A 17,372-nucleotide genomic window follows, 5' to 3' on the forward strand; every position below is an offset into this window, starting at 1 on the left:
TATTTTCTAGATAAACTATGGCAAATAAATGCTGAAATGATTTACGGAGTGTACAAGTGATACATTATCAGGAATCTGTGAAGTTAAGCAGAAGATAAGGTTGCCGTGGGAGACACCGAAATTCTTTATATATATAAAAGGGGAAGACAGCAGATGTATTGTCAGAGAGAGGTTTTGAACAAAATGAAGAGATTCTTGATAATTTGTATCTTCTTGAGAGGGACGGCCATGGGTAAGTGAGTTTAATGGATCACTTCCTGCTTCAGAATAAGGTCTTTCTGAAATTGACGCTGAAATTTTTTATTCAAGTTTTAAGTTGGGCTCCGATGATGGCAACAGCTGAAAGATGTAGTAGTAATGTTGTAATACAAAAAATCTGTAAGCTCTCTAGTTAGGATTATTCGTAAGGTAGATTTTTTTAAATTTCCTTTATTATTAACTTGTATGGTGCCCAGTGGCCCTATTTAGTATTTCCATTGTTCAAGTTAATTGAAATTTCATCAGTGTCTGAACGATGGAGATAAAATTTGAATGACTGATATTTCCGGGGTAACATCCGACTACTTTTCGAGTGGTTGTAAGTCACTGTCAAAGGCGCTACTGAGCCTGTGATGGTTCCACAATTTTTTGAGTTACTATTGTTTGTTTACATTTCGAGGGTGCGAACGAGGCAATATGGTTCTGAATGTGTTAGTAAATGACTGCGTTGAGTGATGGGCTGCTGTATTATGACTGTACATCTGGCTGTAAAAATGGTTGGCTGTGGAAACTCAGCTGCCTTTGCTGGTTTCACAAGGCATCACGACTTTCTGTGCATAGTAATAACAGCAACACGCCGGTCGCGTGACGCGCGAATGGTTAAAATACCGGTCCCCAGTAATTGACATCCGAGCGTGAGAAACATGGTATTGTCAGGATTATGCTCTTACAGAATGCATAAAAAGAGGGTTCAGACACTAAGAGGATGATTGTAGCGAGGAACGTAAATAGTATAAGGAGCACTAAAATGAAAACGAGACAGATGAGGAAAAGTAGGTAAACTGTTAATTGTTTCAAAAGTAATCTTTCGCCCACCTATTGCTAAAGGTGCTTAGAGTACCCTGCAGGAGTTTCGCTGGGAAGCCCTTACACATCCTGCATACGGAAACTTGGAGCAAGCTCGGTTCAATTATTGTTCCATAGGCAACTGTAAACTTTTTCCATGCAGGCAATGACCGGTTTAACTCACAGTGGGAGAAATAAATTAACAGTTACGGCGATTATAATTTTGAAATAATAAACTGTTTACTTACTTTTTTCGGTCTGTCTCGTTTTCATTTGACTACCCCTTATACAAGTCAGCAGAAAAATGTATTTGACGGGCAGCAACAGGTGATTAGCTAGCATAATCACAATTAAGAACGTTGGTAAGCGCCACAAAAGCACACACGAGAAATGTTTAATGTACTGCTGCTGATACTAAATAATTTCTCATTTACATTGACGTCCTAGTAGAACTGAATTTGGAGGGAATAGAGAAAGTTGGGAACTCGGTAACTGAAATGTGATGTAATGCTACACTTGTCTGATATCTGTAAAGGTATGTATGGAAGAGCACAGAGTAGCAGGTAGCGACAGAGAGAAGAATCTTAGATCATTTGAGATGGGTTGAAACGCGATGGAGATGATGTGACGGAGGTGGTAATAATAACAGTTTAATATTTTGATGTTCATTGAGGCTGAGTCCGCTGCTACGGTGTTTAGTGTTATTTGATGTTCCGGCGTAACGACAAGCGCTGGCACGAACATCGAGAACAATACAACAGAGAGGGCTGTGAGAAGAGGTCAGCCACTTGTACGCTGATTAGGACGTCACCTAGACAGGAGTGGTAAATACACTAAGGGAATAAAAGCGACACGCCGCATAGCCGCTGCTGCACTAGCAGACCCGTACTAGAAGAGAGACACTAGAAACCGCGCACTAGAAGAGAAGCATTGGAAGAGCCATGAATTGTGATGAATTGTGACCAAAACAAAAAAAAAAATGGTTCAAATGGCTCTTAGCACTATGGGACTTAATATCTGAGGTCATCAGTCCCCTAGAACTTAGAACTACTTAAACCTAACTAACCTAAGGACATCACACACATCCATGCCCGAGGCAGGATCGCGGTCGCGTGGTTCCAGACTGAAGCTTCTAGAACCGCTTGGCCACACCGGCAGGCAATTATCCAATTGAACTTGAGATATAAATTTGCATGGGCATTGTATATAGCGAAGGACATTGATTATTTGCATTCGCCAAATGCTTGCAACCCAAAGCTAAGTATTGTCAATCTACTTTAGTGTAATGAAAAAACAGTATTGTGAACTGCTTGAATTGTTGTTTAGCTATCCAAGAAAGCAGCATCCTAGGCACCCTATATTACACGAGTGGGCAGGCACCACATTACCAGGCCTGGTGGTGTATATGAGGCTTGAAGGATATTAAGGGATTGCTGTAAAAGAGGCAGAAATGCCGCAAACTCCTGTGGTTCATTGTTTTCAGCTTCTGAAAATTATTCAATGGGGACTGCATCTGTCCTTATTTCCTTTATTCTTTCTGCGATTGACGATTTCGCTCATAACAATTATCACGTGTCGTATTAAATTGAGGCAATACGCATCCTTATTTTAGCTGAATTACCCCCTTAGAAAAATTAATGAATTACTGTGCTGGTAAACCCCTTACGTTATTTGATTTTCAAACAGCTGAACAGAACTGAACGTACTCAGACACTTCTCTCTTTACATATTCTGATCAACACTAAACTGATGCCGGCCGGTGTGGCCGAGCGGTTGTAGGAGCTACAGTCTGGAACCGCGCGACTGTTACGGTTGCAGGTGCGAATCCTGCCTTGGGCATGGATGTGTGTCATGTCCTTAGGTTAGTTAGGTTTAAGTAGTTGTAACTTCTAGGGGACTGATGACATCAGAAGTTAAGTCCCATAGTGCTTAGAGCCATTTGAACTGACACACAATATTTTTAGCGCAACGCGATCTGAGTTTCAATAATCTCAACAAAAGAATGGCTCTGACTAACAATAACCTATACCTTTCATAAATAACTTACCTCACAAAAATCTTCGTTACTCGAACTACTGCAATACAGTGAGCGCCAATACTGCCAGCCAGCTGAAGTCACTAGCTACTGATAGGCATAGTTAGCAAAAGAAAGATGTTTATAGAGAACAAACAATGTCTTTACCTTAATAGTGTTCAAAAGTCATCAGTTCAGCGCAGCAACTCGACGTTGCATGGACGCAACAAGACGCTGGAAGTTCCCATCAGAAATACCTGGCCACGCTGCCTCTATGACCATCCCCAATTGCGAAAGTATTGGCAGTGCAGGGATTGTTCACCAACCTCTAGATTATCTTCCATAAATTTTTGATGGGATATATATCGGATGATCTGGATGCCCATATCATTCTCTCGAATTGTTCAGAATGTCCTTCTAACCGATGACATGGCCCACTGCCATCCATAAAATTTCCATCGTTGTTTGGGAACTTGAAATCCAGGAATAGCTGCAATTGGTCTCCAACTAGCTTTACACTACCATTTACAGTCACTGATCGGTTCCGTTGGACGAGAGGTCCAGTCCATTCCATTAAGAAGCCTTCAGCAGCTTGCAAAGTGCCTTGTTGAAAACTTAGGTTCACACATTCGTGTGGTTTGAATCACACTCGAATACTACCATCAGATATTACTAGCTGAAATAGGGATTCACCTACAATGCAATGTTTTTCCAGTCGTCTAGTATCCAACCGATATGGTTACGTGTCCAGCAGAGGCGCCGCAGGCGATGTCGTGCAATTAGCAGGGGTACTCGAGTCGGTAGTATGCTCCCATAGCCCATTAACGGCCAATGTAGCCGTACTGTCCTGACGGATAGATTCGTTGTACCTCGAACTTTTACGGTTGTTTCACGCTGTGCTGCTGGTTTGGTAGCACTGGCGGCTCTACACAAACACCGAGCCTCTCGGTCGTTAAGTGTAGAACGTTGGCCATTATGTTGTTCCTGGTGCCTGAAATTTGATATTCATGGCACACTCTTGACACTTTTGACCTCGGAATACTGAATTCCGTAACGATTTCTGAAATTTAATGCCGCATGCGTCGAGCTCCAACTACCATTCTGTTTTCAGTGTGTCTTAATTCCCGTCGTGTGGCCAAAATGACGTCGGAAACCTTTTCACATGAATCGCGTGAGTACATATGACATCTCCGCCAATGCACAGATGTTATATACATCTTGTACTTAATAGTACCCGCTTCTGTACATGTTCATAGCTATATCAGGACTTTTGTCACCTTAGTGTACGCCACACAACTTTCTGTACCTGCGCATATTTAAGTATCGTCCACCGTCAACGTGAATACGAATTCAGGTGACATAGTCGTCATAAAATTGAAATCACTGACACCGTTGACTCGCTTGAACGCCACCATTTTCAAAATCATACAAAAGCGTGCAGAAAATTAATACCTCAGAAATTTTTAAGTGAATGCTCTTAAAGATTTTTAATTAAACTAATTTTGTTAACATTCTACATCATTATTCCTTATGTCTACATATTTTTACTCAACATAGTCACCCTGGCAACGAATACATTATCGCAACGATATACCAGTTTGTAGAAACCATCAGTGCGGAGCCACAGTCTCACCTCTGCTTGCACTGCATCATAACTATGAACGCGGAGTCCTCGAAGGTATTCTTTAAAGTTTGGAAACAGATGAAAATCGGATTGCGCCATGTCGGTACTTCATGGAGGATGATCGATGACAGTGAACCCAAGGCGTTGGAGTGTTGCAGATGTCGCGGAACTCGGGTGTGGTCTGGACTCGTCATGCCGATAGGGAAGGTTTGCTTTAGTTTAAAAGCCAAAAGAGCTCTCACATCAAAATTTCACAGGCTTAATTTTCAATTTAAATATTTAACGTAGGCTTGCGGATACGAAGTTAGAGTCATCAGGATCTTATGTTAAAGTGCACAGAAATACTAAAGCGACGTACATATACGAAGCGTACGGGTGTTTTTCTACACGTGGGCTGTAGAATGATAACACTAGTTAACAAAAGTGAAAGACACATAAAGCAAGCTCCGATGCAAATGTAACTCCACACGTGAAAACACCATTGGAGGGTAAGTAAATGGTTTAAGTTGTAATTTTCTGTGATAGGTAGAACGCCCACCGTTGTGCATTAGTGTTGATCGTGTTCAGTGTTGTTATTGGGCATGGTGAGACGTATGAGGCGTGAACAGCAACTGATCTTAAGAAATCACAACGAAGGACGCGCAGATGCCGCATACTCTTGTGATACAGTGTTATCAGGCCCTGAAAAGGGCCTCGTTGTGGGCCTACGTATGACCGACTGGTCGAGTAGTGTAATATCCAGATACGTGGTTCATTCGCGTGTGACAGTGGCCCGATGTTGGACAGCATGGGAATGTAACAGCGAGCACACTCTTTGTCAAGGTTATGCTTGAACACGTGTGACCATCAGAATGGTCGTATTCCACACCAGGCACATAGTAACCCCTTCACAGCCGCCCACGCCATCCGAGAACAAGTGATACACTCTTGCAATATTCCGTGTCATCTACACCATTAGCCGGAGACTAGCTGCAACCAGGTTACCGAGTTGCTTGTCGACTCGTAGTAGGCCGACGTTAAAAACGCAGCGCAAACGGTTCCGATTTGAGTTGTACCATAACCGGGAAGTGTGCACTGCTAATGAATGTCGTCGCATTGGGTTCAGCTATGAACCGCAGTTCTGAATTAGCAGGATGGCCTTTGACCTTTGTCAGCGAATAGGTTGTGAAGTACGTTTTTGAAATGCAAAGCGGTGTTACCCAAGGCATTTGGGAAGCCATCGGGTATGACTTCAGCTCACAGCTGGTAGTGACTGCGGGAACTCTGATGGCACACCAGCATGCACATATACAAATGGCGGTAGTATCGCGTACACAAGGTACGTGGTGTTAAAAAAGTCTCTCCGCAGTGCCTTATGATTGTTAGCCACGCGTACCGTATGCCACAGTGAATATGCCGAAATGAAACTCAGTGAAATACAAGTTATTCATTTAGTGAGTATTCAATTTTACTTACAAATTTTCACATTAAATGTTGAAAGTGTCCCCCCTGTTGTTGAATACTCAGTTCAGTTCGTCTAATCATGTTTCCAACCACAAGGCTGTAACATTTCTTCTGTGACAGAAGCAGTGAAAGTGGATATTGCAGTTTTCAATTCATCGATGGATTTAGGACGGTTTTTATTGACACTTGCTTTCGCTGCACCCCAGAAAAAAAAGTTAGTTGGTGGTAGGTCAGGCGTTCGTGGAGGCCAAAGTCGTGTGAAATTATGCGATCAGCAAAAACTTCAGCAAACATTGACATTGAAACGCGAGCAGTATGCGCTTTTGCACCATCTTGTTGAAAATAACCGTTCAGTATTTCACTTAAGACAAGTTCTTCTATGAATGGGTACAGAATATGACTGCAATATCGTTGTGCCTTTATTGTTTCGTTGCAAAATGTGGAATCCATAATTAGACGTTTAGAAATTGCAATTCAAACTCCTATTTACACAGAATGAAATGATTCCTCATGAATACACAATCGATTTGCAGTAGTTCACGTACGAGAATTTTGCGAGTTCATGTCCCCGGATAAATGAAACCACGCCTCATCAGTGAAAAACGTTCCATTGAGAATATCCCTTCCATTTTGTTGAACGAAATTTTTGAAACATTGACAATAATGCAGCTTCTTGCCATTATCAGTATTTTTGAGTTCTTGCACGACTGTCACTTTTTATAGGAAAAGTTCTAATTTTTTCCCCACAGCTGTGTGGGCCGCTCCGACACTAACATCGACTTCGTGGGCGAGTTTTCTTACTCACTTGTTCGGACTCATGGACATTTTATCAGAAATATCGAGTAGTTTATCCTCAGACAAATCGCTAGAATGACCATCTGCCACTGAACCCGAACTTCGAAATTTGTAAATCAGATCTCAAACATTATCGCGATATGGGAGTGTTGTCTCCAGGAAAACTGAATTAAACGTTTGACGAACTGAAACAGCGTATTTACCGCCAGCTTTGAACACTTTTTCAACTAAAAACACGCGTTCTTCAATGGTTAGGATTTTAACAGTGACAAAAACGAAACAGACTAGCAAAGGAACTACACTTAAACGTTCACGTCAACGTTATAACGACACAGACCAACGACACTACTGACGCTGGCTGAGGTAAACGAAAAAGTGGAATGTTGGGAGAGTCCACTTGAAGGGAAGTAACCCAGGCAGGCGAACAATCATACGCCATGCGCGGCTGACAATCATACGGCACTGCGGACAGACTTTCTGAACACCCCGCAGTACACTGGCATAGATGTCATTTGTACTCAGGTCATTCGTGTGGAAAGGTTTCCGACGTGATTATAACTGGACGACCGGAATTAACAGACTTGGAACTTGAATTCTTAGTAGGAGTTAGGTGAATGGGACATTCCACTTCGGAAATTTTTAGAGACTATTTTGAGACCACAGTGTCAAAATTGTGCCGAAAATAGCACATATCAGACATTACCTCTCACAACGGACAATACAGTGGCCGACGGCCTCCAGTTACGGACCGGCGTTTGTGTAGAGTTGTTAGTGCTGACAAGCACCACTGCGTGGAATAAGCTCAGAAAGCTATTTGCGACATACTGCGAACGTAATCATTAGGATAGTACGTCTACATTTGGCGTTAATGGGGTACAGCAGCAGGCGACCGATGCGGGTGTCTTTGCTAACAGCATGATATGGTCTGCAGCGCCTCTCCTGGGCCTGTGACCATATCCCTTGGACCCGGGACAAGTGGGAACCCGTGGCATGATCAGATGAGTGCCGATTTCAGTTGGTAGCAGCGGGTGGTAGGGTTCTAGTGTAGCCAGACCGCGAGATGCAATGAAACCAAGTTGTGAACAACGCACTGTGCTAGTTGGTGGCAGCTCCATAATAATGAGAGCTACGCTTGCATGGAATGGACTGATTTACATGGTCAAACTCAACCGATCATTGATTGTAAATGATTATGTTCGGCTATCTGAAGACGATCTGGAGACATTTATTGGCTTCATGTTTCCGAATGCCGATGGAATTTTTATGGATGTCAGTGTGCTATGTCATTCAGCCACAATTGTTTCGATTGATGAAGAACATTCTGGACAATTCGAATATTTTGGCCACCAAGATTGCCCGGCATGTATCCCAACGAGCGTTTATGGGACACAGTCGAGAGTCAGATCGTGCACTGAGTATTGCAATAGGAATGCTTTCGTAATTATGAACGGCTATAGATGGAGTAAGGCTCAATATTTTTGCATGGGACTTCCAATAACGTTTAGTCCAGGGCACACCCAGTTGCTGCCTAGCACCGGCAAAAAGAGGTCCGACGAGGTATTAAGAGATATCTCATGACCTTTGTCAACTCAGTATACACTGAATAATAGGAGCGAAAGGCTGCACCCCTCCCTTACACTGTTTGTAATCATGCTGGATCTCCCATTCTCAGTTCCACCTCTTGCTCGATATACATGCTATGTATTTATCCGTCTTTTCCTGCAGCTATTGTTCTCACAATTTAGAACATATTATAACTATTTTCAATGTCGGAACAGCCTGTTCGTTATCTTTACTTTCTCCAAAGCCAAACTGACTGTCTTTAACACGATGTTCAGTTTTATTTTAAATTCTTCTGTATTGTCTGCAACTCGGATGAATGAGATGTCAGGCTGATCGTGCTATAATTCTCACACTTATCTGCACTTGCTTTCTTCGGGATTGTGGGGATGTATTTTTTTCGAAAGTGCGCTAGTATGTCTCCAAACCAATTAGGTATTCAGTTAACACTTCCCCAAGTGATTTTAATAATTCCGAAAAAATGTTATCTCTATCTTCTCGCTTATTTCATCGCTAGTCCTCCGAAGCTCAGTTAAACTTCCACTGCAATAATGTGTCCACTTCGGTGTTCCATATTTGTCCCCATATTTACTTTTATCACGTTATCAGGGAGTATCTTCCTCAGGTAGAGATCTGCAGTGTACTCTTTCAACCTGTTCGTTCACACCTTTATTTTCTAGAGTGGATTTTCCATTGAACTCCTAATGTAGAGTCCGTTGCTTTTAATTTCACCGAAGGCTATTTTGACTTTTCTCTACGCTGAGAAGCTTCTTTCGACGCTTATTCCTGTTCCATTTCTATTTATTTCCTTGCAGTCACTCTTCCCTGGTTACTCCGCAGATCATATCTTTTTATCTTTCATTCCTAAATTAAGTATATTGCCGCACTCCGGATCTTTCTTCTTTCGACGATCAATTGAAGTTCTTATTCGCTGTAATATTTCTTGTGTATATATTTATACAACTTCTGTGAGTGCCCTGTTTTGTAACGTCGATTCTCTTCGACTGAACTGCCTACTACGGTGTTCATTATTGCAGTATTTACAGACGCAGAAACCTTCATATATGTCTCATCGTTCACAGTATTTCGGCCTCTCATTTCTCCCCACTTTGATGGTTCTGTACGATTCTCTTAAAATTCTCTACTCTTCGTCATTAATCAATTATGATCCTAGTGTATATCTTCTCCTGCGTGTACCTCACAATATTATATATTGTTTCGGAAACTCTGTGTGATCACCGAGTAATCTGGCTGCAGTTATCTCATGTCTCACGGTCATTCCCTGGTGTACCTCCTCGTCTTGTGCTTTCTGAACGGTGTTTTCGATATTACTAGCTGAAATTTATTTCAGAACTTATATTTTTTCTCTCCATCATTCCTAATACTAAGCCCACATTCCCCAGTCTCTCTTCCGCCTATTCTGTGGTTTAGGGATAACTTCTTTGATGAGTAATCAAAGTGTCCCTGGTCCTGGGCACAAAAATAGTCTTTTATTCTTTTAGATGGGGAAGAAGAAACCCTCTGAAGGTCATCTTGAGCAATTTATTGTCAGCCGGAAACACATGGTCTCGGATCGCAAAGTTGCTGGTAGGTGGTATGAAAGTTACGTCTTCCCCCGGCACCTGTCATTCTGTGTGTCTGACAAATCAGGGGAGATGACGAACCAGCCTGTGATCCTTATATTTCTCAGTGGGTTCGTGGTGCGAAACAAAGTGTAGAGTACTGCATTATCATGCTGAAATATGCCATTTAATACCTGGTCATTAGGGATAAGCCAACATCTACCAGTCCTGTTGTCATTTTCCAGAGCATAATGGCCACATGATTCCAGGAGTTGGAGAGGTACGCGTCTCGAGAATCGCTGATTCATGTGACATTTCACACGTCATCTACAGTGTCGATGCGGTACTACATTAAACAACTGCCTGTTGTCTGTGGTATAGTGTCCGCGGTAAGCGAAACGCAACAACTCGGGAACTCAGCTTACACTAATCTGCTTCCAATGGTTCGTCGTCACATTAACTTCGTAACATCTTCCCAAATTACTGCTGCTTTTGTCTGCCTACTTATAAGAGACAGTGGAACAATCCCACGACGTTCTCGGGATGTAGACCTTCCACAAACACACGTACCTATTCTTCTCACCACACTGTTGTCCTGAGTTCATCTTCCGCCGTTGCACTACTAGCCAACTATCGGTGTGATTTGTTGGCCTGACCCTGCTATGTGCTTAATGACAATGATTCTAGCCTCTACATAGTCCGAAAGATGACTGTAAGTTGCACGTGTGCATCCCCCATCTGTAAAACACTAGAAACTTTAAAAACGTCCAGTAGCTGTTGTTGTTGTTGTTGTTGTTGTTGTGGTCTTCAGTCCAAAGACTGATTTTATGCAGCTCTCCATGCTACTCTATCCTATACAAGCTTCTTCATCTCCCAGTAACTATCGCAACTTAAATCCGTCTGAATATGTTTATTGTATTCATGCTTTGGTCTCCCTCTGCGATTTTTACCCTCCGCGCTTCCCTTGATACCTCATAACGTGTCCTACCAACCAATCTTTTCTTCTAATGAGGTTGTGCCACAAATTTCTCTCCTCCCCAATTCTATTAGTTACGTGATCTACCCATCTAATCTTCAGCATTCTTCTGTAGCACCACATATCGAGAGCTTCTATTCTCTTCTTGTCCAAACCATTTATCGTCCATGTTTCACTTGCATACATGGCTATACTCCATACAAATACTTTCAGAAACTATTTACTGACACTTAAATCTATACTCGATGTTACAAATTTCTCTTCTTCAGAAACGCTTTCCTTACCATTGCCAGCCTACATTTTATATCCTCTCTACTTGGACCATCATCAGTTATTTTGCTCCCCAAATAGCAAAACTCCTTTACTACTTTAAGTGTCTCATTTCCTAATCTACACTCTTGAAAATTGAAATAAGAACACCGTGAAATCATTGTCCCAGGAAGGGGAAACTTTATTGACACATTCCTGGGGTCAGATACATCACATAATCACACTGACAGAACCACAGGCACATAGACACAGGCAACAGAGCATGCACAATGTCGGCACTAGTACAGTGTATGTCCACCTTTTGCAGCAATGCAGGCTGCTATTCTCCCATGGAGACGATCGTAGAGATGCTGGATGTAGTCCTGTGGAACGGCTTGCCATGCCATTTCCACCTGGCGCCTCAGTTGGACCAGCGTTCGTGCTGGACGTGCAGACCGCGTGAGACGACGCTTCATCCAGTCCCAAACATGCTCAATGGGGGACAGATCCGGAGATGTTGCTGGCCAGGGTAGTTGACTTACACCTTCTAGAGCACGTTGGGTGGCACGGGATACATGCGGACGTGCATTGTCCTGTTGGAATAGCAAGTTACCTTGCCGGTCTAGGAATGGTAGAACGATGGGTTCGATGACGGTTTGGGTGTACCGTGCACTATTCAGTGCCCTTCGACGATCACCAGAGGTGTACGGCCAGTGTAGGAGATCGCTCCCCACACCATGATGCCGGGTGTTGGCCCTGTGTGCCTCGGTCGTATGCAGTCCTGATTGTGGCGCTCACCTGCACGGCGCCAAACATGCATACGACCATCATTGGCACCAAGGCAGAAGCGACTCTCATCGCTGAAGACGACACGTCTCCATTCGTCCCTCCATTCACGCCTGTCGCGACACCGCTGGAGGCGGGCTCTACGATGTTGGGGCGTGAGCGGAAGACGGCCTAACGGTGTGCGGGACCGTAGCCCAGCTTCATGGAGACGGTTGCGAATGGTCCTCGCCGATACCCCAGGAGCAACAGTGTCCCTAATTTGCTGGGAAGTGGCGGTGCGGTCCCCTACGGCACTGCGTAGGATCCTACGGTCTTGGCGTGCATCCGTGCGTCGCTGCGGTCCGGTCCCAGGTCGACGGGCACGTGCACCTTCCGCCGACCACTGGCGACAACATCGATGTACTGTGGAGACCTCACGCCCCACGTGTTGAGCAATTCGGCGGTACGTCCACCCGGCCTCCCGCATGCCCACTATACGCCCTCGCTCAAAGTCCGTCAACTGCACATACGGTTCACGTCCACGCTGTCGCGGCATGCTACCAGTGTTAAAGACTGCGATGGAGCTCCGTATGCCACGGCAAACTGGCTGACACTAACGGCGGCGGTGCACAAATGCTGCGCAGCTAGCGCCATTCGACGGCCAACACCGCGGTTCCTGGTGTGTCCGCTGTGCCGTGCGTGTGATCATTGCTTGTACAGCCCTCTCGCAGTGTCCGGAGCAAGTATGGTGGGTCTGACACACCGGTGTCAATGTGTTCTTTTTTCCATTTCTAGGAGCGTAATTCCCTCAGCATCACCCGACTTAATTCGACTACATTCCATTATCCTCGTTTTGCTCTTGTTGATGTTTATCTTATATCCTCCTTTCAAGACACTGTACCTTCCGTTCAATTTATCTTGCAAGTCCTATGCTGTCTCTAACAGAATTACAATGTCGTCAGCAAACCTCGAAGTTTTTATTTCTTCTCCATGGATTTTAATCCCTACTCCCAAATTTTTTTTTCCATTATTGCTTGCTCAGTATACAGATTGAATAACATCTTGTCAATAACTGTTTGCGTTTCGTACCTCTCGACTTTTAACACTGCCATCTGGTTTCTGTACAAATTGTAAATAGCCTTTCACTACCTGCATTTTACCCCTGCCACCTTAAAAATTTGAAAGTGATGTTTCAGTCAACATTGACAAGAGCTTTCTCTAAGTCTACAAATGCTAGAAGCGTAGGTTTACCTTTCCTTAATCTAGCTTCTAAGATAAGTCTAGAGTCAGCATTGCCTCACGTTTCCCTACATTTCAATGAAATTTCAACCTGACCTTTCCCGAGTCGGCGTCTATCAGCTTTTCCATTCGGCTGTAAGGAATTTGTATTTTGCAGCCTTGAATTATAAACTCATATTTCGATAATTTTCACACCTGTCAACACATTCTTTGTTTGGGATTGGAATTATTATATTCTTGTTGAAGTCTGTTGGTATTTCGCCTGTCTCATATACCTTGTTCACCAAATGGTAGAGCTTTGTCAAGGACGCCTCTCCCAAGGACATCAATAGTTCTGATGGAGTGTTGGCTACTCTTGGGATCTTGTTTCGACTTCGGTCTTTCAGTGCTCTGTAAAACTCTTCCCGCACTATCATATCTCTCATTTCATCTTCGTCTACGTCCCCTTCCATTTTCATAATATTGCCCAAAAGTACGTTGCCCTTGTATAGACCCTCTATATACTACTTCGAAATTTCTGACTTCCCTTCTTTGCTTAGAACTGGTTTTCCATCTGATCACTTGATATGCATACAAGTGGTTCCTTTTCCTCCAAAGGTCTCTCTAATTTTCCTGTCGGCAGTATCCATCATACCCCTAGTGATATATGCCTCTACATTCTTTTTATTTGTTCTGTAGCCATCCTTGCTAATCCATTTTGGGCTTGCTGTCGATCTCATTTTTGAGATGTTTGTATTCGTTGCTGCTTCCTTCATTTACTGCATTTTTATATTTTCTCTCTTCATTGATTAAGTTTAATACTTCTTCTTTTACCCAAGGATTTCTGCTAGTTCTCTTCTTTTTACCTACTTGATTTTCTGCTGCCTTCACTATTTCATTTCCCAAGCTATCCATTCTTCTGCCTCTGTATTTCTTTCCATCGTGCTTGTCAACCGGTCCCTAACGATCTCTCTGCAACACTCTACTACGTCTGGTTCTGTCAGTTTATCCATATCCCATGTCCTTAAATTCTCCCTCGTTTTTTGTTTCTTCAGTTTTAATCTACAGTCCACAACTGACAAATTGTGGTCAGAGTCTTACAATTTAAAACCTAGTTCCTACCATTATATAATCTAACTGAAATCTCCCTGCGCCGACCACTGTTGCCAAGCGGTTCTAGGCGCTTCAGTCCGGAACCGCGCTACTGCTTTGGTCGCAAATTCGAATGCTGCCTCGGGCATGGATATGTGTGATATCCTTAGGTTAGTTAGGTTTAAGTAGTTCTAAGTCTAGGGGACTCATGACCTCCAAAAGTGCTTAGAACCATTTGAGCCATTTTGAACATTCCAGTGTGTCCAGGTCTCTTACACGTACACAACCTTATTTCATGATTCTTAAACAAAGTGTTGGCTATGATTGAGTTATGCTCTGTGTTAGCTACGATTAATCTACGCTCTGTGTAAAAGTCTACAATGCGGCTTCCTCTTATTCACTTTTCATCCGTAGGGACGGAATTTTTCTGGCGGCAAATAAGCTCTAATAAGATTGAAATTTTAATCAACATACGTTGCAGCGTTGGAAATGCTGATGTATTAGCTTGATCTCATTGTCTCAAAGTGTTCTTCACTTTCAATTTCCGTCAATGTGGTTACGTGAGTAGCGTGATGCGCATTGCGTGAAGCGTTTTACTGGTCGTCGGAGTGATAGGATATGCTTTATGTTCGGTACCAAAGCATTTCCATTACACTTTGCTGGTCAAATGCATGGGATATCATGTGCGAGGTTACATAGGTGCCGAGCTTTCGACGTTACAAAGTCACAGCAACCATTTGTCAATTCACCTTGAGCTAACTGCTGCCTCCGATGTACAGAAAGCCCCGTCGGGGACTTACTTTGCAGCACGCAAGAACAACATCAATGGGCGGTTGAAGCATTAAACTAGGTGGCCTGAATTACTGATTTGCGGTACACGTTGGTACATGCTGAAGTACGTAGAAGACGAAAGCGAACAACCGTGCTTATCGACGGATGCCATTCAGGCTAATGGGGCAGTTATTCCCACGTTGGAGATGTTCCCATGGATTGAAAAGAGGCTAATAACAGTTCCTTAGTTGTATTGTCATGGGCAACAACATATGAAAATACAGTTCTGCCGTGTGGATTGCATGAAGAGCACTGGTCAGTCTTATATGTCTTTTGGAACATGCACTAAATAGCTACAACTATGTACTACGTCGGCAAACGTGTACCTCGTGTATTGGCAGAAACAGATCAGCTCCTCAAAACTTGTAGGAGTTAAAAAACTAAAAACGTCTTATATACCAGGTGATCTGACAGATGACCAGTTTTAAAGCTCTTTGTGGAATGTACACAGTCGGCCGGAGTGGCCGAGCGGTTCTAGGCGCTATAGTCTGGAACCGCGCGACCGCTACTGTCGCAGGTTCGAATCCTGCCTCGGGCGTGGATGTGTGTGATGTCATTAGGTTAGTTAGGTTTAATTAGTACTAAGTTTTAGGGGTACAGTGTCAGCAAAGGAATGCTACGATTTCGTTTCCAAGGTGTTAACACATGATATGTAGCTCTAAGCATGTAACATTCAGCATGTTCACACTAGACCGACATAATTGTTGCTGTTGCTCCGTGTTGTTGTGTAACTGCGTCATCCAAGGTTGAAACTTTCTTACTCTAACGACGATGGAGGCTTCTACATCTGAATCCCGATCTACATACATACTCAGCGAGTTCGTGGTGGAGACTACCATATTTCACTTACTAGTCGTTTCCTTTCCTGTTCGATTCACAAATAGAGGCAGGGGAAAACGACTGTCTATATACCTCTGAATGAGCCCTAATCTCTCTTATCATCGTGCGTCTTTATGTGAAATGCTCGTTGGTGCAAGCAGGATCTTTCTGCACTCAGCTTCAAACGGTGGTTCTCCAATTTCTTGTCTGAATTTCCGAAGTATCTCCGTAATAACAGCGTGTTGTTCGAACCTACCGAAAACAAATCTAGCTCTAGTTTGAACTGATTCGCTATCCTTCTTTTCTAACATCTGGTGTGGACCACAAAAGCTCAAACAGTACTGAAGAATATGTCGCTCTGGCGACTTATATGCAGTCTCCTTTACGTACGAACCACAGAGTCCTAAAATTCTCCCAATAACCCTAAATCGACCTTTCACCTACAACAGTCCTTACGTGCTTGTTATATTTTATATCGATTTGCAATCATACGCTCAGATGTCTAAACGACGTGACTGTATCAAGCACCATACTGCTGATTCTTTATTCGAACATTACGGGTTTGTATACATTTAGTGCTAGCTGTCAGTCAATACACTGACTACAGATTTTGTCCAAGTCATCTTGTATCCTCCCACACTCACCCAATGACGATACCTTCCCACACCCCACGGAATTGTCAGCAAAAGGCCACACACTGCTGCCTCACCCTGTTCGTCAGATCATTCACATATAAAGAAAGTAACAGCGGACCTAACACACTTCCCTGGGGCACTCCTGACGATACCCTTGTCTGTAGTGGACACTCACTGTCGAGGACTACATATTGGGTTCACTTAATAATACGTTTTCGGGGCACTCACATATGTGGGAACGAATTCAATATGCTCGTACTCTCGTTAACAGTTTGCAGTGGAGCACCAAATCAAACGGTTTTCGGAAATTTAGAATATGGAATCTGACTATTTCCTTCTTCCAGTCGTTTGCATTTTGCGCTGGGTCAGAGATTTGCGAATAATGCAAGCTATGTGAGGAGTCAGTGCCATAGAGTAATCTTTATAGAACCGAATTGTGATTCCCCCTTTACCTGTAGAATTGTTTGTTTTCAATTCAGTCAGTTGTTTCTCTACGCCGGGGATGAATATTATTATGTCGTCCATGCAGGAATCGGTTTGATGGTCAGACGACGGAGTATTTGCGCGTTTCTCCTGTGTAAACGACCTCTCAAACGCGAAATTTAAAACTTCGACTTCTTTTTACTATTTTATACTGCCATATCACACTGATCAACGAATGATTGGACGGAAGCCCCTTTGCGATTCTACATAAGACCAGAATTTTTTTCAGATTCTCGGACATGTCCTGTGTTAGTATGACGTT

General features: G+C 43.3%; 1 protein-coding gene across 1 annotated transcript in view; it reads left to right on the forward strand.

Moving 5' to 3' along the window:
- Positions 1-228: 228 nt before the first annotated feature.
- Positions 229-17,372, forward strand: part of LOC126272559 (chymotrypsin-1-like) — a 31,246-nt gene continuing 14,102 nt past the window's right edge. The window contains exon 1 of the mRNA XM_049975517.1: positions 229-232. Coding sequence (XP_049831474.1) covers positions 229-232 — 4 coding nt within the window. The remainder of the gene's footprint in view (positions 233-17,372) is intronic.

This window comes from Schistocerca gregaria, chromosome 1 (assembly GCF_023897955.1).
Source record: "Schistocerca gregaria isolate iqSchGreg1 chromosome 1, iqSchGreg1.2, whole genome shotgun sequence".
NCBI lineage: Eukaryota > Metazoa > Arthropoda > Insecta > Orthoptera > Acrididae > Schistocerca > Schistocerca gregaria.